The 16021-nt window shown below is 47.2% G+C and overlaps 1 protein-coding gene across 1 annotated transcript in view; it reads right to left on the bottom strand.

Moving 5' to 3' along the window:
- LOC144807640 (protein mono-ADP-ribosyltransferase PARP12-like) overlaps positions 1-16021 on the bottom strand; it is a 190040-nt gene that overhangs the window by 154528 nt on the left and 19491 nt on the right. Inside the window, exon 2 of the mRNA XM_078673266.1 lies at positions 5279-5670. Coding sequence (XP_078529392.1) covers positions 5279-5622 — 344 coding nt within the window. The 5' untranslated portion in view covers positions 5623-5670. The remainder of the gene's footprint in view (positions 1-5278; positions 5671-16021) is intronic.

The following is a 16021-nucleotide window of genomic DNA, read 5'->3' as shown; positions in this document are numbered from 1 at the left end:
ATCAATCAATCAATCAGTGACACTTATAAAGCGCGCTACATACCCGTAGGGTCTCAAGGCGCTGGGGGGGGGGGGGGGGGGGGGGGTGCCGCTACTGCTCGAACAGCCAGGTCTTCAGCTTCTTCCTGAAGGAGAGGTGGTCTTGGGTCAGGCGCAGGTCGGACGGGAGGGAGTTCCAGGTCTTGGCGGCCAGGTAGGAGAAGGACCGTCCTCCTGTAGTCGCTCTTCGGATGCGGGGGACGGCGGCGAGGGCGTGGTTGGCTGATCGGAGGTGGCGCTTGGGAGCGTAGAAGTTGACTCGGCTGTTGAGGTAGCTCGGGCCTTGGTCGTGTAGGGCTTTGTGTGCGTGGGTGAGGAGGCGGAAGGTGATTCTCTTGTTGACGGGGAGCCAGTGAAGGTCTCTCAGATGTCCGGAGATGTGGCTGGATCGTGGGATGTCGAGGATGAGTCTGGCTGAGGCGTTTTGGATCCGCTGGAGTCTCTTCTGGAGCTTGGCGGTGGTCCCGGCGTAGAGGGCGTTGCCGTAATCCAGTCGGCTGGTGACGAGGGCCTGGGTGACGGTCTTCCTGGTCTCTGAGGGGATCCACCAGAAGATCTTCCGTAGCATGCGTAGGATGTTGAAGCACGCCGAGGAGACGCTGTTGACTTGCCTGGTCATGGAGAGGGAGGAGTCCAGGATGAAGCCCAGGTTTCGTGCATGGTCTGTCGGTTTGGGTGCGGTGCCTAGGGCGGGAGGCCACCAGGAGTCGTCCCAGGCGGAGGGTGAGGAGCCCAGGATGAGGACCTCCGTCTTGTCCGAGTTCAGTTTCAGGCGGCTGGTCGTCATCCACTCGGCTACCTCTTTCATCCCTTCGTGCAGGTTGGCTCTGGCGGCGGCGGGGTCGTTGGTCAGGGAGAGGATCAGCTGGGTGTCGTCGGCGTAGGAGATTATGTTGAGGTGGTGTTTGCGTACGATGGCCGCGAGGGGGCTCATGTAGACGTTGAAGAGGGTGGGGCTCAGGGATGACCCTTGGGGGACGCCGCAGATGACTTCGGAGGCCTCTGACTTGTACGGTGGTAGGCGGACTCGCTGTGTTCTTCCGTCGAGGAAGGAGATGATCCATTCCAGCGCCTTGTCCTGGATTCCGATGTTGCTGAGGCGCCGTACTAGGGTGCGGTGGCAGACCGTGTCGAATGCCGCGGAGAGGTCTAGGAGGATGAGGGCCGCTGTTTCTCCATTGTCCATCAGGGCTCGGATGTCATCGGTGGCGGCGATGAGGGCTGTCTCGGTGCTGTGTTTGGCTCGGAAGCCGGACTGTGAGGGGTCGAGGGATCCGTTCGTCTCGAGGAAGGCGGCCATCTGCTTGTTGACGGTCTTCTCGATGACTTTGGCTGGAAACGGGAGAAGCGAGATGGGGCGGTAATTCTTGAGGTCGGTGGGGTCCGCTGTTGGTTTCTTGAGTAGAGCGCTGAGTTCGGCGTGTTTCCAGCTTTCAGGGAAGATGGCGGTGTCGAAGGAGGTGTTGATGATGTCTCGCAGGTGGGGTGCGATGACAGCGTCGGCCTTGTTGAAGACGTGGTGAGGGCAGGGGTCGGTCGGTGATCCGGAGTGGATGGAGTTCATCGTGCGGATGGTGTCTTCGGTGTTGATCGGGGTCCAGGCGTGGAGGGTGGTGGTGGGGGGGGGGTGGCTGGTCGGTCGTGGTGTGCGTTGGTTGGTTGTTGAAACTGCTGTGTATGTCCGTGATCTTGTTGTGGAAGTAAGAGGCGAGGGAGTTGCAGAGGTCTTGCGATGGGGTGATGTCATTGTTTCCTGCGCTGGGGTTGGAAAGCTCTTTCACGATGTTGAAGAGTTCCTTGCAGTTGTGTGCGTTGTTGTCCAACCGGTCCTTGAATGCTGTTTTCTTGGCGGCGCGGATCAGCTGGTGGTGTTTCCGGGTGGCAAGTTTGTAGGAGGTCCTGTTGTCCGGTGTTGGTTCCCTTTTCCAGACTTTCTCGAGGGCTCGGCAGTTCTTCTTGGAGCTCTTGAGTTCGTCGGTGAACCATGGGGCCTTCTTGCTGCCGGGTCTGCTAGGCGGGGTCCTCAGCGGGGCGAGTTCGTCCGCGCAGTTGCTGATCCACTTCGTGAGGTTGTCGGCGGCCTGGCTGGGGTTCGCTGAGCTGGCAGGAGGGTGTTGGCTCAGGGAGGTGGCGAGCTGGTCTGCTGTGATCTTGTTCCAGCTTCTGCGGGCGGTCTGTTGCTGGTGTTGGTGGGTCGTCGTTCTCTTGAAGGTGAAGTGGACGCAGCTGTGGTCCGTCCATTGAAGCTCTGTGGCGTGGCTGAAGTCGATGTCTGTGCTGGATGAGAAGACGGCGTCGAGTGTGTGTCCGGCGAGGTGGGTGGGGGTGGACACCAGTTGCTTGAGTCCCAGGTTGGCGAGGTTGTCGAGCAGGGTGCTGGTGTTGCGGTCGTTGTTGTTCTCCAGGTGGAAGTTGAGGTCTCCCAGGAGGATGTAGTCAGCGGAGGGGAGGGCATGCGGGCTGATGAAGTCGGCGATGTCCTCGCTGAATTGTGTGCGTGGTCCAGGGGGTCGGTAGATCAGTGTGCCTCTGAGGGTGGTGTTCGGGTTGGTGTGGATCTGGAAATGCAGGTGTTCGGCGCTGGTCAGGGTGTTGTCGGTGCTGGTCGTGAGACGGATGGTGTTCCTGTGGATGATGGCGATGCCTCCTCCCATCTGGTTGGCGTTTCGGTCCCTCCGGACGATCTTGTAGCCCTCTGGGATAGCGATGGCGATGTCGGGAGCTGAAGAGGCGTTCATCCAGGTTTCCGTGAGGAAGGCAACGTCAGGGGCTGTGGCGTCTAGGAGGTTCCAGAGTTCGATGGCGTGTCTGTGGACGGAGCGGGTGTTGAGCAGGATGCACTTGAGGTGGGTGCTGCTGGAGTTCGACTTGGCGGGTGCTGGTGCGGGGCTGGTCCGGATGCAGGAGAACTTGCAGGCGTGGCAGCTGAAAGGTCCGTGGGTGCGTCTTGGAGTGGCTTGGTGGCATTCTGGGAGTCGGCCGGTGTTGAGAGCGGTGAGGGTGGCGGCTGAGTACGTCAGGCGGGTAGGTCGAGATCTTCGAGGTCCAGGGGTCCTGGCGCTGGTCGCGATCCGGTCGCGGACGGGCGCAGACGGGCTTACCTTTGGCGCGCCTTCGGCGCACAATCGGCGCGCCCGCTGCGCGTGACCGCTGCGCGTTCGCACGGTCGCCATTTAAGGCCAAGTGCGCGGGTGGGCGGAGCAGCTGGGAGGCGGGAGCGGGGAGGGTTACAGAAGACAAAAAAGGGGCGGGGACAAGCGGCGGTGGCGGGAAGGGAGGGCGGTAGGCGGCAAACACGGGGAAAATGCAAATACGATCAAAACAGGCAAACAGGCACAAATTCACGCAAAAAACAGGGGAAAAAGACAGTTAAACCAAGTTAGACAAAGCAAGCACAAAAAACCGTCAAAACAACGGAAAAAACACTCGCAGCGGCGGCAGCCGGCAAACGAGGCAGCAGCGAGGCAGAGGGCAGGCAAGGGGCACACACAGCAGCTGGTGGCCGTGCGGCGCGGGGGTGTCCCACAAGTGGGACACCCCCGCTTGAGGGCTACCAGTGCCCTCTGTGTTGTTTCTCCACCCGCGCCCAATGTGCTGCTTCACCCCCACGCCCTCCTGCTGCTTCATTGCCCTACCCTCCTGTTGCTTCCCAAGCCCTCAGTGGTGCTTATCTCTGCCTCTTAAATCCAAAATCAGTTATTCCTGGGTGAATCTCAGAATTGTGAACTACCAGCGTCATGGGGGGCTGATATGTGGTAATGTTATACCTCCTAAAGGAGCCCCTGGAAAGGATGAGAAAGTTGACGATGATTTGGTGATAAATGCAGACACACCAAAAACATTTATGGCTGTACCATAAACTGACACTCTTCATGCACCCAAATGTTGGAATAGAAGGACGAAACATTAGAGGCACATGTTAAGCGACTTTGTCACATCTAGTTTCATACCTCCCCTTCTGTGGGTCCTGGGTGCTTGTTGCACGTGGAAAGAGTAGGAGGGAAGGAATGAAATAAATATGTATGGAATAGCAAAAATAGGCATATGTATGTAACCTTGATAAGTCAACATCTGTATCAGAAAAGGAAAAGACTGTGTCTAGTGTTTTCTATTGCTGATTCCTTTACTTTGTTGTAACAAAACGTAATTGTTTTTTATACTTATTTCCCCTAATGACTATGTCCCAGTGCTCTAATACGATTTAGATAGATTCAAGAATGTCTGCATCTGTGTCTTGGAAGAAGTCATAACAAGGAAGGCCATTAAACTATCTTGTTGTACTTTAATCCAGGGCTTCAGATGGAGATAACGTATCCATCTAAAAACTAGTCTGATTTGGGCAGCTCTAATACATTCCTATATACACCTAGTAAACCAAGCCGTTTTCCTTGATTTTGGTCTATACAGTGCTGCTCAGAGAACTCCGTGAATCTTATCACGACACATGAAAGCTAAAGTTGTTTTTGTATGATGGTAATATATGACTTAGGAAATCCAACCAGCACTGTTTGCGCAATGTACAGGAGTATTTATAAGAAATCCGTCTTGCCCAAACCAAGACACCTCAAGCCTTCCCCTCCTTGTATAATATGTCCAATATGTAAGGACCATAAAGGTCAGCCATCCTAGGAGGGAGATGGGCTCACGGGTATATAGTATGAATTAAGTTCCCCACCAAAAGCTGGCCTCAGTTGAGTCCAATGGCTGCTGAAACACTCATTCCCATGGAATCAGTGTGGGTAATTTGGGTAATTTGGAACCTTTAAACTGTTAAGAAGCGCTGGAGTTCACCATTCAGAAAGGGAAGAGTACAACACATCATCCACAAAGAGAGCGAGTTTGTGCCGCTTGCTCTTGTTATGAACCATTCTGACAAGCGACTAGGTCATTTAATCATGGTTGTGTCTCTACCCGAGTTTTTTTCTATTGCAGATAGATTTACTGAAACACCAGATGGTCTTTCTGGATTAGCTTTGCAGTCCAAGAAGGCTGTTAGAAATGGAGGCGCATTTTTTTCTACGCCGACTGGGTGAAAAACAGCAGACTTGGCTTTCTGTGAAAATACTTTGCCCACCTCTAGCGCTCACCTCTCAGAGCCACCCTTCCGTCTCTAATTTCTTTTCTCTAATCAGATGTCCCTTATGCCCCTAAAGATCCTATCACTTACTCATTACCGAAGATGCTTTGAGGCAGAATCCTACATACACCCATAGTAAGTTATCACATAATTGTAACTCACCCGTGCCTATTACCACGAATAAAGCAATGTCCCAAGATGAAGTAGCGACAGAGGTGAAGACGCCCACAGTCCGTAGCCTGACATTTGTTCCCCAGGTACCCTGTACAGAGGCGAACAGGAGACTGGATCATCACCGTGCCCAGCTCTGGCTCTGGGAAGCGCTTCTCCTCCTTATGCAGAATTCCAGCAATATGCTCTGGTGTAAGGCCAACGAGACTGGGGATATCCGCTATCAGCAAGCGGCCTCCATGCATGCAGAGTTGCTTCGTCAGGCTTCCAGTGAAAGCTGGATCGGACATGCTTCCATCCTCAGTCGGTGGTGGTTCTGTGTCCAGGTCAAACATGGTGGTAACTTTCAGCCAAAAAGATCTGGATTCAAACACCTGTCAAACCTGAAAAGGTAAAGTTAGTTACTTCTGAAGTCTTTGTGAAATTAACAGTGCCACCCAGATGCCAATTAACTTTTCCAAACACTTTGACTCTTAAAGACAGTCCTGAAGAGATACTAACATAACAGCATATTTTAAGACTCTTTTAATACCTTTCTCCCAGATTGGATTGCCCGATTGGCACCAATAGTTAGATCTAACACACTATGTACTATGTATTGAATCGAATTGTATGCAAAACAAATCCAGAAAAATCGTAGAGGTAAAAAAGTAGAGATGAAAATGCTGTAGCTAACATGCAGGTCTACAAAAAATACAAACCTGTGGAGGAACGACCATCAATATTTAATACCTATATTTGTGAATTATACATAGACATAAATTAAATCTTAGTCTACCACCATTACTTCCTCCTTACTCACTCCTAACACTAACCCTTACTTCAACCCTCACTAGTACTGTTTCGCATAGACAACACATCCTCCAAGAAAATTGACATTTTATGATATTGTTGGTATTTTGCAGCACTTATATACTGCGGTAAGTGCAACTAAACCACCAGAAAAACTACTTGACCACAAACTTATTTTAATTGGTGATTTTTAATTGGTGAAAAACGAGGTCTTGATCACTTTCATCGCTTAAAGACAGCTTTCATCTGGGTCGGCTTTAGAGTTGGTGGAGCCCAGTACCACAATCCAGGTTGAAGCCCCCCTCCACACAACCTTTTGTTTCGTACCTTAAGCTCATGTGTAAAACTGCTGATTTCAGGCCTATTTTTGGGCTCAGGTGTATGCTGTTCTGGGCGCATAATGCTGAAAATGTAATATTCACTGTATTTCTTAAAATAGGAAAGACAATTCCTCTTGAAGCACACAGTACAGGAGGGAAGGAGGTGCACATTGAGTAAGTAGCACATAGTGTAGCAGAGTCAATAAGCACACTGCTGCAAGGCATTGTGTGGCACACACAGTGGAAGGTGCAAGGCTGCGTTAAGCACAGCCAAGCGCACGCTGCTTGAAACAGTGAGTCTTTGAAAACAAAATGCAAAAAATGTACATTTGGAGCATAGGAGAGCCAGAGAGAAGTGTTAGAAGCCTAGACCTTACGTATCAGACCTTTACAAAGAAAATGTGCACAAATACAAAAAGGAACATAGAGAGACGTGAGTTCAGAAGAGAACTAGAATGAGCCAGAGACTCGTCTTGGTTCCCCAGTTCTTAAGTTGGCAGCTCAAGCCGCTATGCCACATCTTCTACAATGGCCACTCGGATTTGTCAGATGGCAAGACTGTATGCGTATTGACAGCTGTGTCAAAAATGCCAGATCAGACTGTACACACCAGGGCAGCAGCATGGAGCTAAGGATCAGACTGTACACATGAAATCAGATGTCTAAAGAAAGGCAAGGTGACTGTACACACCAGCACAGCAGAGTAAAAAAAGGGTCAAAAAGCCGACTGTATGTGTCGGGATAGCAGTGGAAAGACACACCTGTCTGTACACCAGGAGAGGAGTAAAAAGCGAGACAATGGCATACTGTACAGATAAGGTCAACAGTGTGCAGACAGTGTTCAGACAAAGGTAAACTGAACACAGCAGGCTGGGGCATAGCTTCCATTTAGTGCAGCAGGTGCATTGGCACCGGTTTCCAAAGGTCTGGGGCCCAGTGAACCCTGGTTATAGCATACATGCCAACATTTATTTTCATCATTAAAGTACATTGAAGCACAAATAATGTTAGGCTGCAGACAGTTAAAATGAAGCCATTTTTGGCTTAAAAATCTAGTTGCAGGAAAAAATATTGGGTCTGCTGGCATGTATGTTGTACCTTGCAATTCGAACAGTGAACCAGAGAACTATTTCCTTCCTTGGATTAGGGCCCATGACATACTGACTACACTAGTACTGATAGCAGGAGAGCGGGGAAATGAGGCAAGCGCAGGCTGCACTGCAGGGCACCCCTGTAAAGTAAGGCACAATAGATCAGGATAGCAGTGAAAAAGAGGAAAGCTGTACATTGAAAAGAGGGCCCTGCAGACTGTGCACATTAAAACATACAGGCGTGAGTAGGCGCACTGTTCACAAGAGGAAACCTTGCACATACATACAAGAGAAGGAAGCACTGTTTTCCTGTATTTGTAAGTTGCTCTGGCGAGGGCCGTCTAACTTTTCCTGAGTCAAAGGAGCTGTCTTTAGGGGCCTGTCCTGTTCCAGAAAGGATGTAGTCACGCTGCGCTCAGGTTGACATACCTCTCCATCTGCAACCGTGTGAGCGCCGATGTCCAACTTTTATTTCCAGGATGTAGTGGAAATGAAAGATGGACAATGGAGCTCGTTAAAAGCCCTGGCTTTGATGGCTGAACACAAATTGGAATAATATAAACAAAAAGAGAGAGTAAAGGGATTTTATCCACCGGAGTGGACGGAAAAATACTCCTGGTCCCCTGGGTTAGGTATCTTAATTAACAAAAAGGAGTACCACCTGAAAAAATGCTCACAGAGCGATTTCGGCGGGATGATTATATATAGAAAGAAGAGAGTCCTTCTTTGGCTTTTAATAACCCCTCACTCACCAACCTGGTCGGTGACATGCTTCATCATCGGGGCCACCTCGATGGCCGAGTGCCATCAAGGTGTGCTACAACACCTGAAATACAGTGGAGCTGGTATGTGAGTGATGAGTGTTAGAAAAAGAGGGTAGGTGTGTTAAAAATGGTCCTGGTATGGCTTATTTTAGAAAAATGTTATTCTTAAGACTACTGGACAATGTTAAAATATGTATGTAGATACAATAACAGGTATGATTATGACCAAGTGTATCTGAATAGTATGTGGAGGGTCTACATGTTTCAAACCGTATTTGGAATTACCGGTTTTTCTTCAGGACCAAAACAAAGAAATGGGTGGTCAGGGTACACTAACACCCTGCCATACCGTCATTCCTTTGTGCCTAGGTAACAAAATTAGTGATACCCGGCAAAAAAACAACAAAAAGTATAACCCGGTGGTGGTTATCCTAGAATAAAAAGACCTGTGGAGAGAAAAGGTATCAATCACAAGAAAACTCGTTACATGCCTGCAACGTAGTGAAGTGACGAAATCTCCTGTCTTTGTGCTTCATGATTCATCCCACACTAAGTTAATGCGGACTAATACAGTGCATTATTTCTATAGTGCAAAGTGCTGCTCAAATATATAAAAGTTGAATATTGGCGCAAAACAGCCCGATTGGCTTCCTAGCACACCTATCAATTATAGTGTGCTTGGTGGAGAAGATCTGAGAATAATTAATCACACGCATCCAAAAGCTCTAGGTGCGTGACTATGCAGCAATCACATCTTTATAAGTGAAAGGCATAACGAAGTGTTTTTGTTCCATCATGATTCAACACAGGACAGTACACAAACAAACACAACAGCGAACACACAGTAGAAAGGCTTACTCCTAATGAGGGGTCATTGGGCAGCACGGGATTTAGAGGGAAGGGAGGCCTGTGTTCGAAAGCATATTCTGCAAGGGAAATGAAAAAAGCGAGGCTAAGTACCTGGTTGGGAGGTTAAAGGTACTGGAAAAGTTCAGGGGAAGAAACGGAGAACTTCACGTTTCCTCACAGTGCAGCGAGTTTCTACTTACAGTTTTTGCAGGTCTGGTAAAGCATTGTACCTAGTGAGCCCCTCCATGCGCCCGTAATGAGAGCGAGCGCTAAGCCGGCATTAAGACGGCCGCCATCGCGGTTGTGGTGGGCCAGGCGTGATGACGTCACACGGTGCCCGGTAGTTCAATACGGAAGCCTCACGGGTGCATACCGTGAAGTTGCCATGGTAACGCCGCCGTCATTCGAAACAACAGGAAAGTGGCGTCACTTGTATCTTTAATAGTAAGCACTAAGGGGCAATGGAGTGCGTAGCTGTTTTCGGTACATAGGGACAGAAGGTCAGTGCTCCGTGTAGCTGGTTATCAAAATGGGAAGATGGAGGGAGGGATAAATGGTGCTATAGAGAAGCCCTCACTCGTGGCTGGCACTAGAACCATTGCGCATAGCGCTGGGCTTATATCAATAGAAGGAAGGCTGGTGGTATGTGATATTAAACATATCAGAGATTCGAACACAGTCATAAGGGGAAGTAGTTGGGCAGCAGACTTGTGACATATCAACCCATGATAGCCACGGTGTTTTGATAAATCTAGATGCAGAGGATTCTTACAAATAGAGGGGAGGGCAGAAATTTAAAGAACATTTGCCCACTGTATGGTATCATTCAGACCATTGACATGTGTAGATAGTCTATAGACCCATCTTTGTTCTTTCTCATATAGACGTTTCTGTAGGTTTGGCCCAGGAGGCAGTTGTTCAATGATAGTCCATATCATGTCATTAGGTGTATGATTCTTCTCTATAAAGTGGTCCGTCAGTCTGGTCGCACTTTGTTTACAGCGGATGGTGCTGCGGTGTTCGCAGATTCGTTGCTTGATCTTACGGGTAGTCATTCCTACGTATTGTTTTTTGCAAATACATTCAATCAAATAAATAACATTGTTGCTGTTGCAGTTCGTGTGAGCAATTTGCCTCCATACTTTTCCTGCTTCAAGGTCTAGTGTTTTTGTATTTCTTGTCAAGTGGCAGATGCAGCAGTTTCCACAGCGATAATGCCCAGTCACATTGGGGAGGCCCCAAATCCTAGTGATGGATTGGTTGGCAGAAACAGTCTTTGTTTTGGGCCTGGTTTTAACCAGGGTGTACTTTAGACTGTGAGACTTCTTGAAAGAAAAAAGGGGTTTCTCCCAGTGTAGATTTCCAGAGTTTATGATCGCCCAGTGTTTATTTATACTCCTTGTCACCTGATTGGATACTGCGCTATATGTGGTTACGCATGTCAATGGTATAGAATTGTTGGCGTTCGTTCTTTCTTCAAGGAGTGCATCTCTGGGCTGATTCCTGGCCCTCTTCTGGCATTTATTTACAATCTTGTTTGGGTATCCACGTTTTCGCAGTTTCTCCGATAAAGCATTAGCTTGTTCCTTGTAATCAGATAGTTTACTACAGTTCCTTCTTAATCTAAGGAATTGTCCATAGGGTAGGTTTTCCCTGAGCGGGCGAGGGTGGAAACTCTCAAACCTTAATAGATTGCTTTTTGCAGTTGGTTTGTAGTGAGTTCGTGTCTCTAGTCGATTGTTCTCCTTGCTAATCACCACATCCAGGAACACAATTTTTTCTTTGTCATAGCAGTTTGTGAATCTCAGGTTGCCATCACAGGTGTTGATCCAGGAGATGAATTGATCCAATCGTTCGGTTGGTCCCTGCCAGATTGCTAGGACGTCGTCGATATAACGTTTCCAGAAAGTCAAATTTTCGCGAAAGGGGTTAGTGTCATTAAGGATGAATTTCTGTTCGAAGTCGTGGACGTAAAGTCCGGCCACGCTTGGGGCAAAGACACTTCCCATTGATGTGCCCCCCGTCTGTAGATAGAGAGTACCCTCGAATTCGAAGTTGTTTCATTTCAAAGCCATTTTTGCACATTCCAGAATGAAAGCTCTTGGTGTATTGTGCGGCCAATCGGTATTCTCCAGGGTGTTCTCAAGGACTTGGATGGTGTCGTCTTGAGGTATACTAGTGTAAAGACTTTCAATGTCGAAACTTAGTAATACCGTGTTCTCGTCTACAACCAGATTTTGTAATTGATTTAGTAGGCTCTTTGTGTCTTGTAAGTAGGTAACCGTGTTTTGCACAATAGTCTTTAAGAAGTAGTCACAGAACCTAGACAAAGGTTCTAATAACGATCCAATCCCTGATACAATTGGGCGTCCTGGTGGTGGTAGCCTGCCCTTATGCATTTTAGGAAGTATGTAAAAATATGGGATTTTTTCTTCTGTGGTACATAGATAATCAGCTTCCTGTTTAGATATCTTGCCAGCCACTTCTGCAGCTTCCACTAGTTGCACAATTTCTGTTTTCAATTCATGAGTTGGATCTGAATCCAGGATTTGGTAATTTCTGCTGTCACTGAGAAGTCTGATGCATTCCTCGCGGTATGAAGTTATATCCATAACTACCAAACCCCCACCTTTATCCGCAGGTTTTATTATGATGGTCTCACAGGCACGTAATTCGGTTAGTGCTGTGTTCTCGGCTCTACTCATATTTTGAAATTGGGTAGAGGTCTGCATTTTTTCAACATCATTATACACAGCCTGTTCAAAAGTGATTAGTTCCACGGGGGTGGTATGTGGAGGTGGCATAAAGGTAGATTTTACTCTCAGCCCGGTTTCATTTTCAATCTCATTTTCTCTTGGAGGACCCTGTTTTTCAAAAAAGGATTTAAGTCTTAATTTTCTAAAAAATCCTGCCAACTCGCAATGTAATTGGAATTTATCCACACGAGCTGTGGGGACAAAGCCTAGACCTTTATTCAAGACGCTCTCTTCTGTATTTGATAAAGGTCTGGAGGAAAGGTTCGTAACTAGGGTCTCGTGTTGCTGGGCCCTGGTTTGCTCTTCGTTCAGTTGCTCACTGGGTCGTCCTCCTCCCAGTGTACCTGGTTGGATTGTCTGTTTTTTCCTCTTCCCCGTTGGCCCCTGTGAAAAAAAGGGGGTCGAAATTGGTTCTGGTGAAATGGGGGAGGTTGGAAATGCGATTGGAAAGGAGGTTGCCATCCATACATAGGGAAATGTGGCGGTTGATTGTAAGGGTCTTGAAACATTGGTGGATTGAAATTAGGCCAAAGATTTTGTCCTCTTCTCCCCCCTCTGCCTCGCTGTTTGTTACCACTGGTATTTGACCCATTGCTACCATTCGATGAGTTACTTGAAGCATCCGAATCAGATGTGGATTTCTCAGGTGTTTTAAAGTCTGGGTCTGAATAAGGATAGGTGTTTTTAAAGGTAAACCTTTTCAAGTCTTTTTGATATTTTGTGACTTTTTGTTGGGTCAGATTCTCTTTGTATTCATTGATTTCTTTATTTATTTCGTCAAGTTTCCTTTTATACCCAGTGATACTTGTTTTAATATGTGATTCAGTTTTTTGAATTTCAATCTGGATAGCCTCCGATAATCTCAGAGCTGTTTTTAGGATGAGCACAATCCAATCGTGCGTGCAGTGCCACGCTATTAGGGCCCAATCTTTTCTGAAGGTGGGATCATTCAGAAAATTTCGTGGAGCATTCGTTACCAACCGGTGGATACAATCCCTTTACTCTCTCTTTTTGTTTATATTATATCTTGGCAGCGCACAGCTGCAAGAGTTTTGTTGTCCTTCTTGGAACCTGTGACATTCCAACCTTCACACTCAACACACAGTAGTCACCATGGGAGAAAATCAAGGCCTTTCATACTCCACAGAAGCCATTGACGCCTTCATCGGCGAAATCTCTGGTTTTTCAGACGCTAGTATCTCACAAACCATATCGCAGACAGGTGATTGGGAAAAGCTGTCAGAGATGAAGAGGGATCGCATAAGAACCATTTTACACGGCACCATCTTAAAGGAATACTTAACAACTGACATGGCCCCGAAAGGCATGCTGGTAACGAATGCTCCACGAAGGCAGAGGGGGGAGAAGAGGGCAAAATCTTTGGCCTAATTTCAATCCACCAATGTTTCAAGACCCTTACAATCAACCGCCACATTTCCCTCTGTATGGATGGCAACCTCCTTTCCAATAGCATTTCCAACCTCCCCCATTTCACCAGAACCAATTTCGACCCCCTTTTTTTCACAGGGGCTGACGGGGAAGAGGAAAAAACAGACAATCCAACCAGGTACACTGGGAGGAGGATGACCCAGTGAGCAACCGAACGAAGAGCAAAGCAGGGCCCAGCAACACGAGACCCAAGTTACGAACCTTTCCTCCAGACCTTTATCAAATACAGAAGAGAGCGTCTTGAATAAAGGTCTAGGCTTTGTCCCCACAGCTCGTGTGGATAAATTCCAATTACATTGCGAGTTGGCAGGATTTTTTAGAAAATTAAGACTTAAATCCTTTTTTGAAAAACAGGGTCCTCCAAGAGAAAATGAGATTGAAAATGAAACCGGGCTGAGAGTAAAATCTACCTTTATGCCACCTCCACATACCACCCCCGTGGAACTAATCGCTTTTGAACAGGCTGTGTATAATGATGTTGAAAAAATGCAGACCTCTGCCCAATTTCAAAATATGAGTAGAGCCGAGAACACCGCACGAACCGAATTACGTGCCTGTGAGACCATCATAATAAAACCTGCGGATAAAGGTGGGGGTTTGGTAGTTATGGATATAACTTCATACCGCGAGGAATGCATCAGACTTCTCAGTGACAGCAGAAATTACCAGTTCCTGGATTCAGATCCAACTAATGAATTGAAAACAGAAATTGTGCAACTAGTGGAAGCTGCAGAAGTGGCTGGCAAGATATCTAAACAGGAAGCTGATTATCTATGTACCACAGAAGAAAAAATCCCATATTTTTACATACTTCCTAAAATGCATAAGGGCAGGCTACCACCACCAGGACGCCCAATTGTATCAGGGATTGGATCGTTATTAGAACCTTTGTCTAGGTTCTGTGACTACTTCTTAAAGACTATTGTTCAAAACACGGTTACCTACTTACAAGACACAAAGAGCCTACTAAATCAATTACAAAATCTGGTTGTAGACGAGAATACGGTATTACTAAGTTTCGACATTGAAAGTCTTTACACTAGTATACCTCAAGACGACACCATCCAAGTCCTTGAGAACACCCTGGAGAATACCGATTGGCCGCACAATACACCAAGAGCTTTCATTCTGGAATGTGCAAAAATGGCTTTGAAATGCAACTACTTCGAATTCGAGGGTACTCTCTATCTACAGACGGGGGGCACATCAATGGGAAGTGTCTTTGCCCCAAGCGTGGCCGGACTTTACGTCCACGACTTCGAACAGAAATTCATCCTTAATGACACTAACCCCTTTCGCGAAAATTTGACTTTCTGGAAACGTTATATCGACGACGTCCTAGCAATCTGGCAGGGACCAACCGAACGATTGGATCAATTCATCTCCTGGATCAACACCTGTGATGGCAACCTGAGATTCACAAACTGCTATGACAAAGAAAAAATTGTGTTCCTGGATGTGGTGATAAGCAAGGAGAACAATCGACTAGAGACACAAACTCACTACAAACCAACTGCAAAAAACAATCTATTAAGGTTTGAGAGTTTCCACCCTCGCCCGCTCAGGGAAAACCTACCCTATGGACAATTCCTTAGATTAAGAAGGAACTGTAGTAAACTATCTGATTACAAGGAACAAGCTAATGCTTTATCGGAGAAACTGCGAAAACGTGGATACCCAAACAAGATTGCAAATAAATGCCAGAAGAGGGCCAGGAATCAGCCCAGAGAGGCACTCCTTGAAGAAAGAACGAAAGCCAACAACTCTATACCATTGACATGCGTAACCACATATAGCGCAGTATCCAATCAGGTGACAAGGAGTATAAATAAACACTGGGCGATCATAAACTCTGGAAATCTACACTGGGAGAAACCCCTTTTTTCCTTCAAGAAGTCTCACAGTCTAAAGGACACCCTGGTTAAAACCAGGCCCAAAACAAAGACTGTTTCTGCCAACCAATCCATCACTAGGATTTGGGGCCTCCCCAATGTGACTGGGCATTATCGCTGTGGAAACTGCTGCATCTGCCACTTGACAAGAAATACAAAAACACTAGACCTTGAAGCAGGAAAAGTATGAAGGCAAATTGCTCACACGAACTGCAACAGCAACAATGTTATTTATTTGATTGAATGTATTTGCAAAAAACAATACGTAGGAATGACTACCCGTAAGATCAAGCAACGAATCTGCGAACACCGCAGCACCATCCGCTGTAAAAAAAGTGCGACCAGACTGATGGACCACTTTATAGAGAAGAATCATACACCTAATGACATGATATGGACTATCATTGAACAACTGCCTCCTGGGCCAAACCTACAGAAACGTCTATATGAGAAAGAACAAAGATGGGTCTATAGACTATCTACACACGTCAATGGTCTGAATGATACCATACAGTGGGCAAATGTTCTTTAAATTTCTGCCCTCTCCTCTATATGTAAGAATCCTCTGCATCTAGATTTATCAAAACACCGTGGCTATCATGGGTTGATATGTCACAAGTCTGCTGCCCAACTACTTCCCCTTATGACTGTGTTCGAATCTCTGATATGTTTAATATCACATACCACCAGCCTTCCTTCTATTGATATAAGCCCAGCGCTATGCGCAATGGTTCTAGTGCCAGCCCCGAGTGAGGGCTTCTCTATAGCATCATTTATCCCTCCCTCCATCTTCCCATTTTGATAACCAGCTACACGGAGCA

The sequence above is a fragment of the Lissotriton helveticus genome, chromosome 1_1 (assembly GCF_964261635.1).
Source record: "Lissotriton helveticus chromosome 1_1, aLisHel1.1, whole genome shotgun sequence".
In the NCBI taxonomy this organism is placed as follows: domain Eukaryota; kingdom Metazoa; phylum Chordata; class Amphibia; order Caudata; family Salamandridae; genus Lissotriton; species Lissotriton helveticus.
Note: the sequence above shows the minus strand (reverse complement) of the source record. Positions and strands in the feature narration are given on the sequence as shown.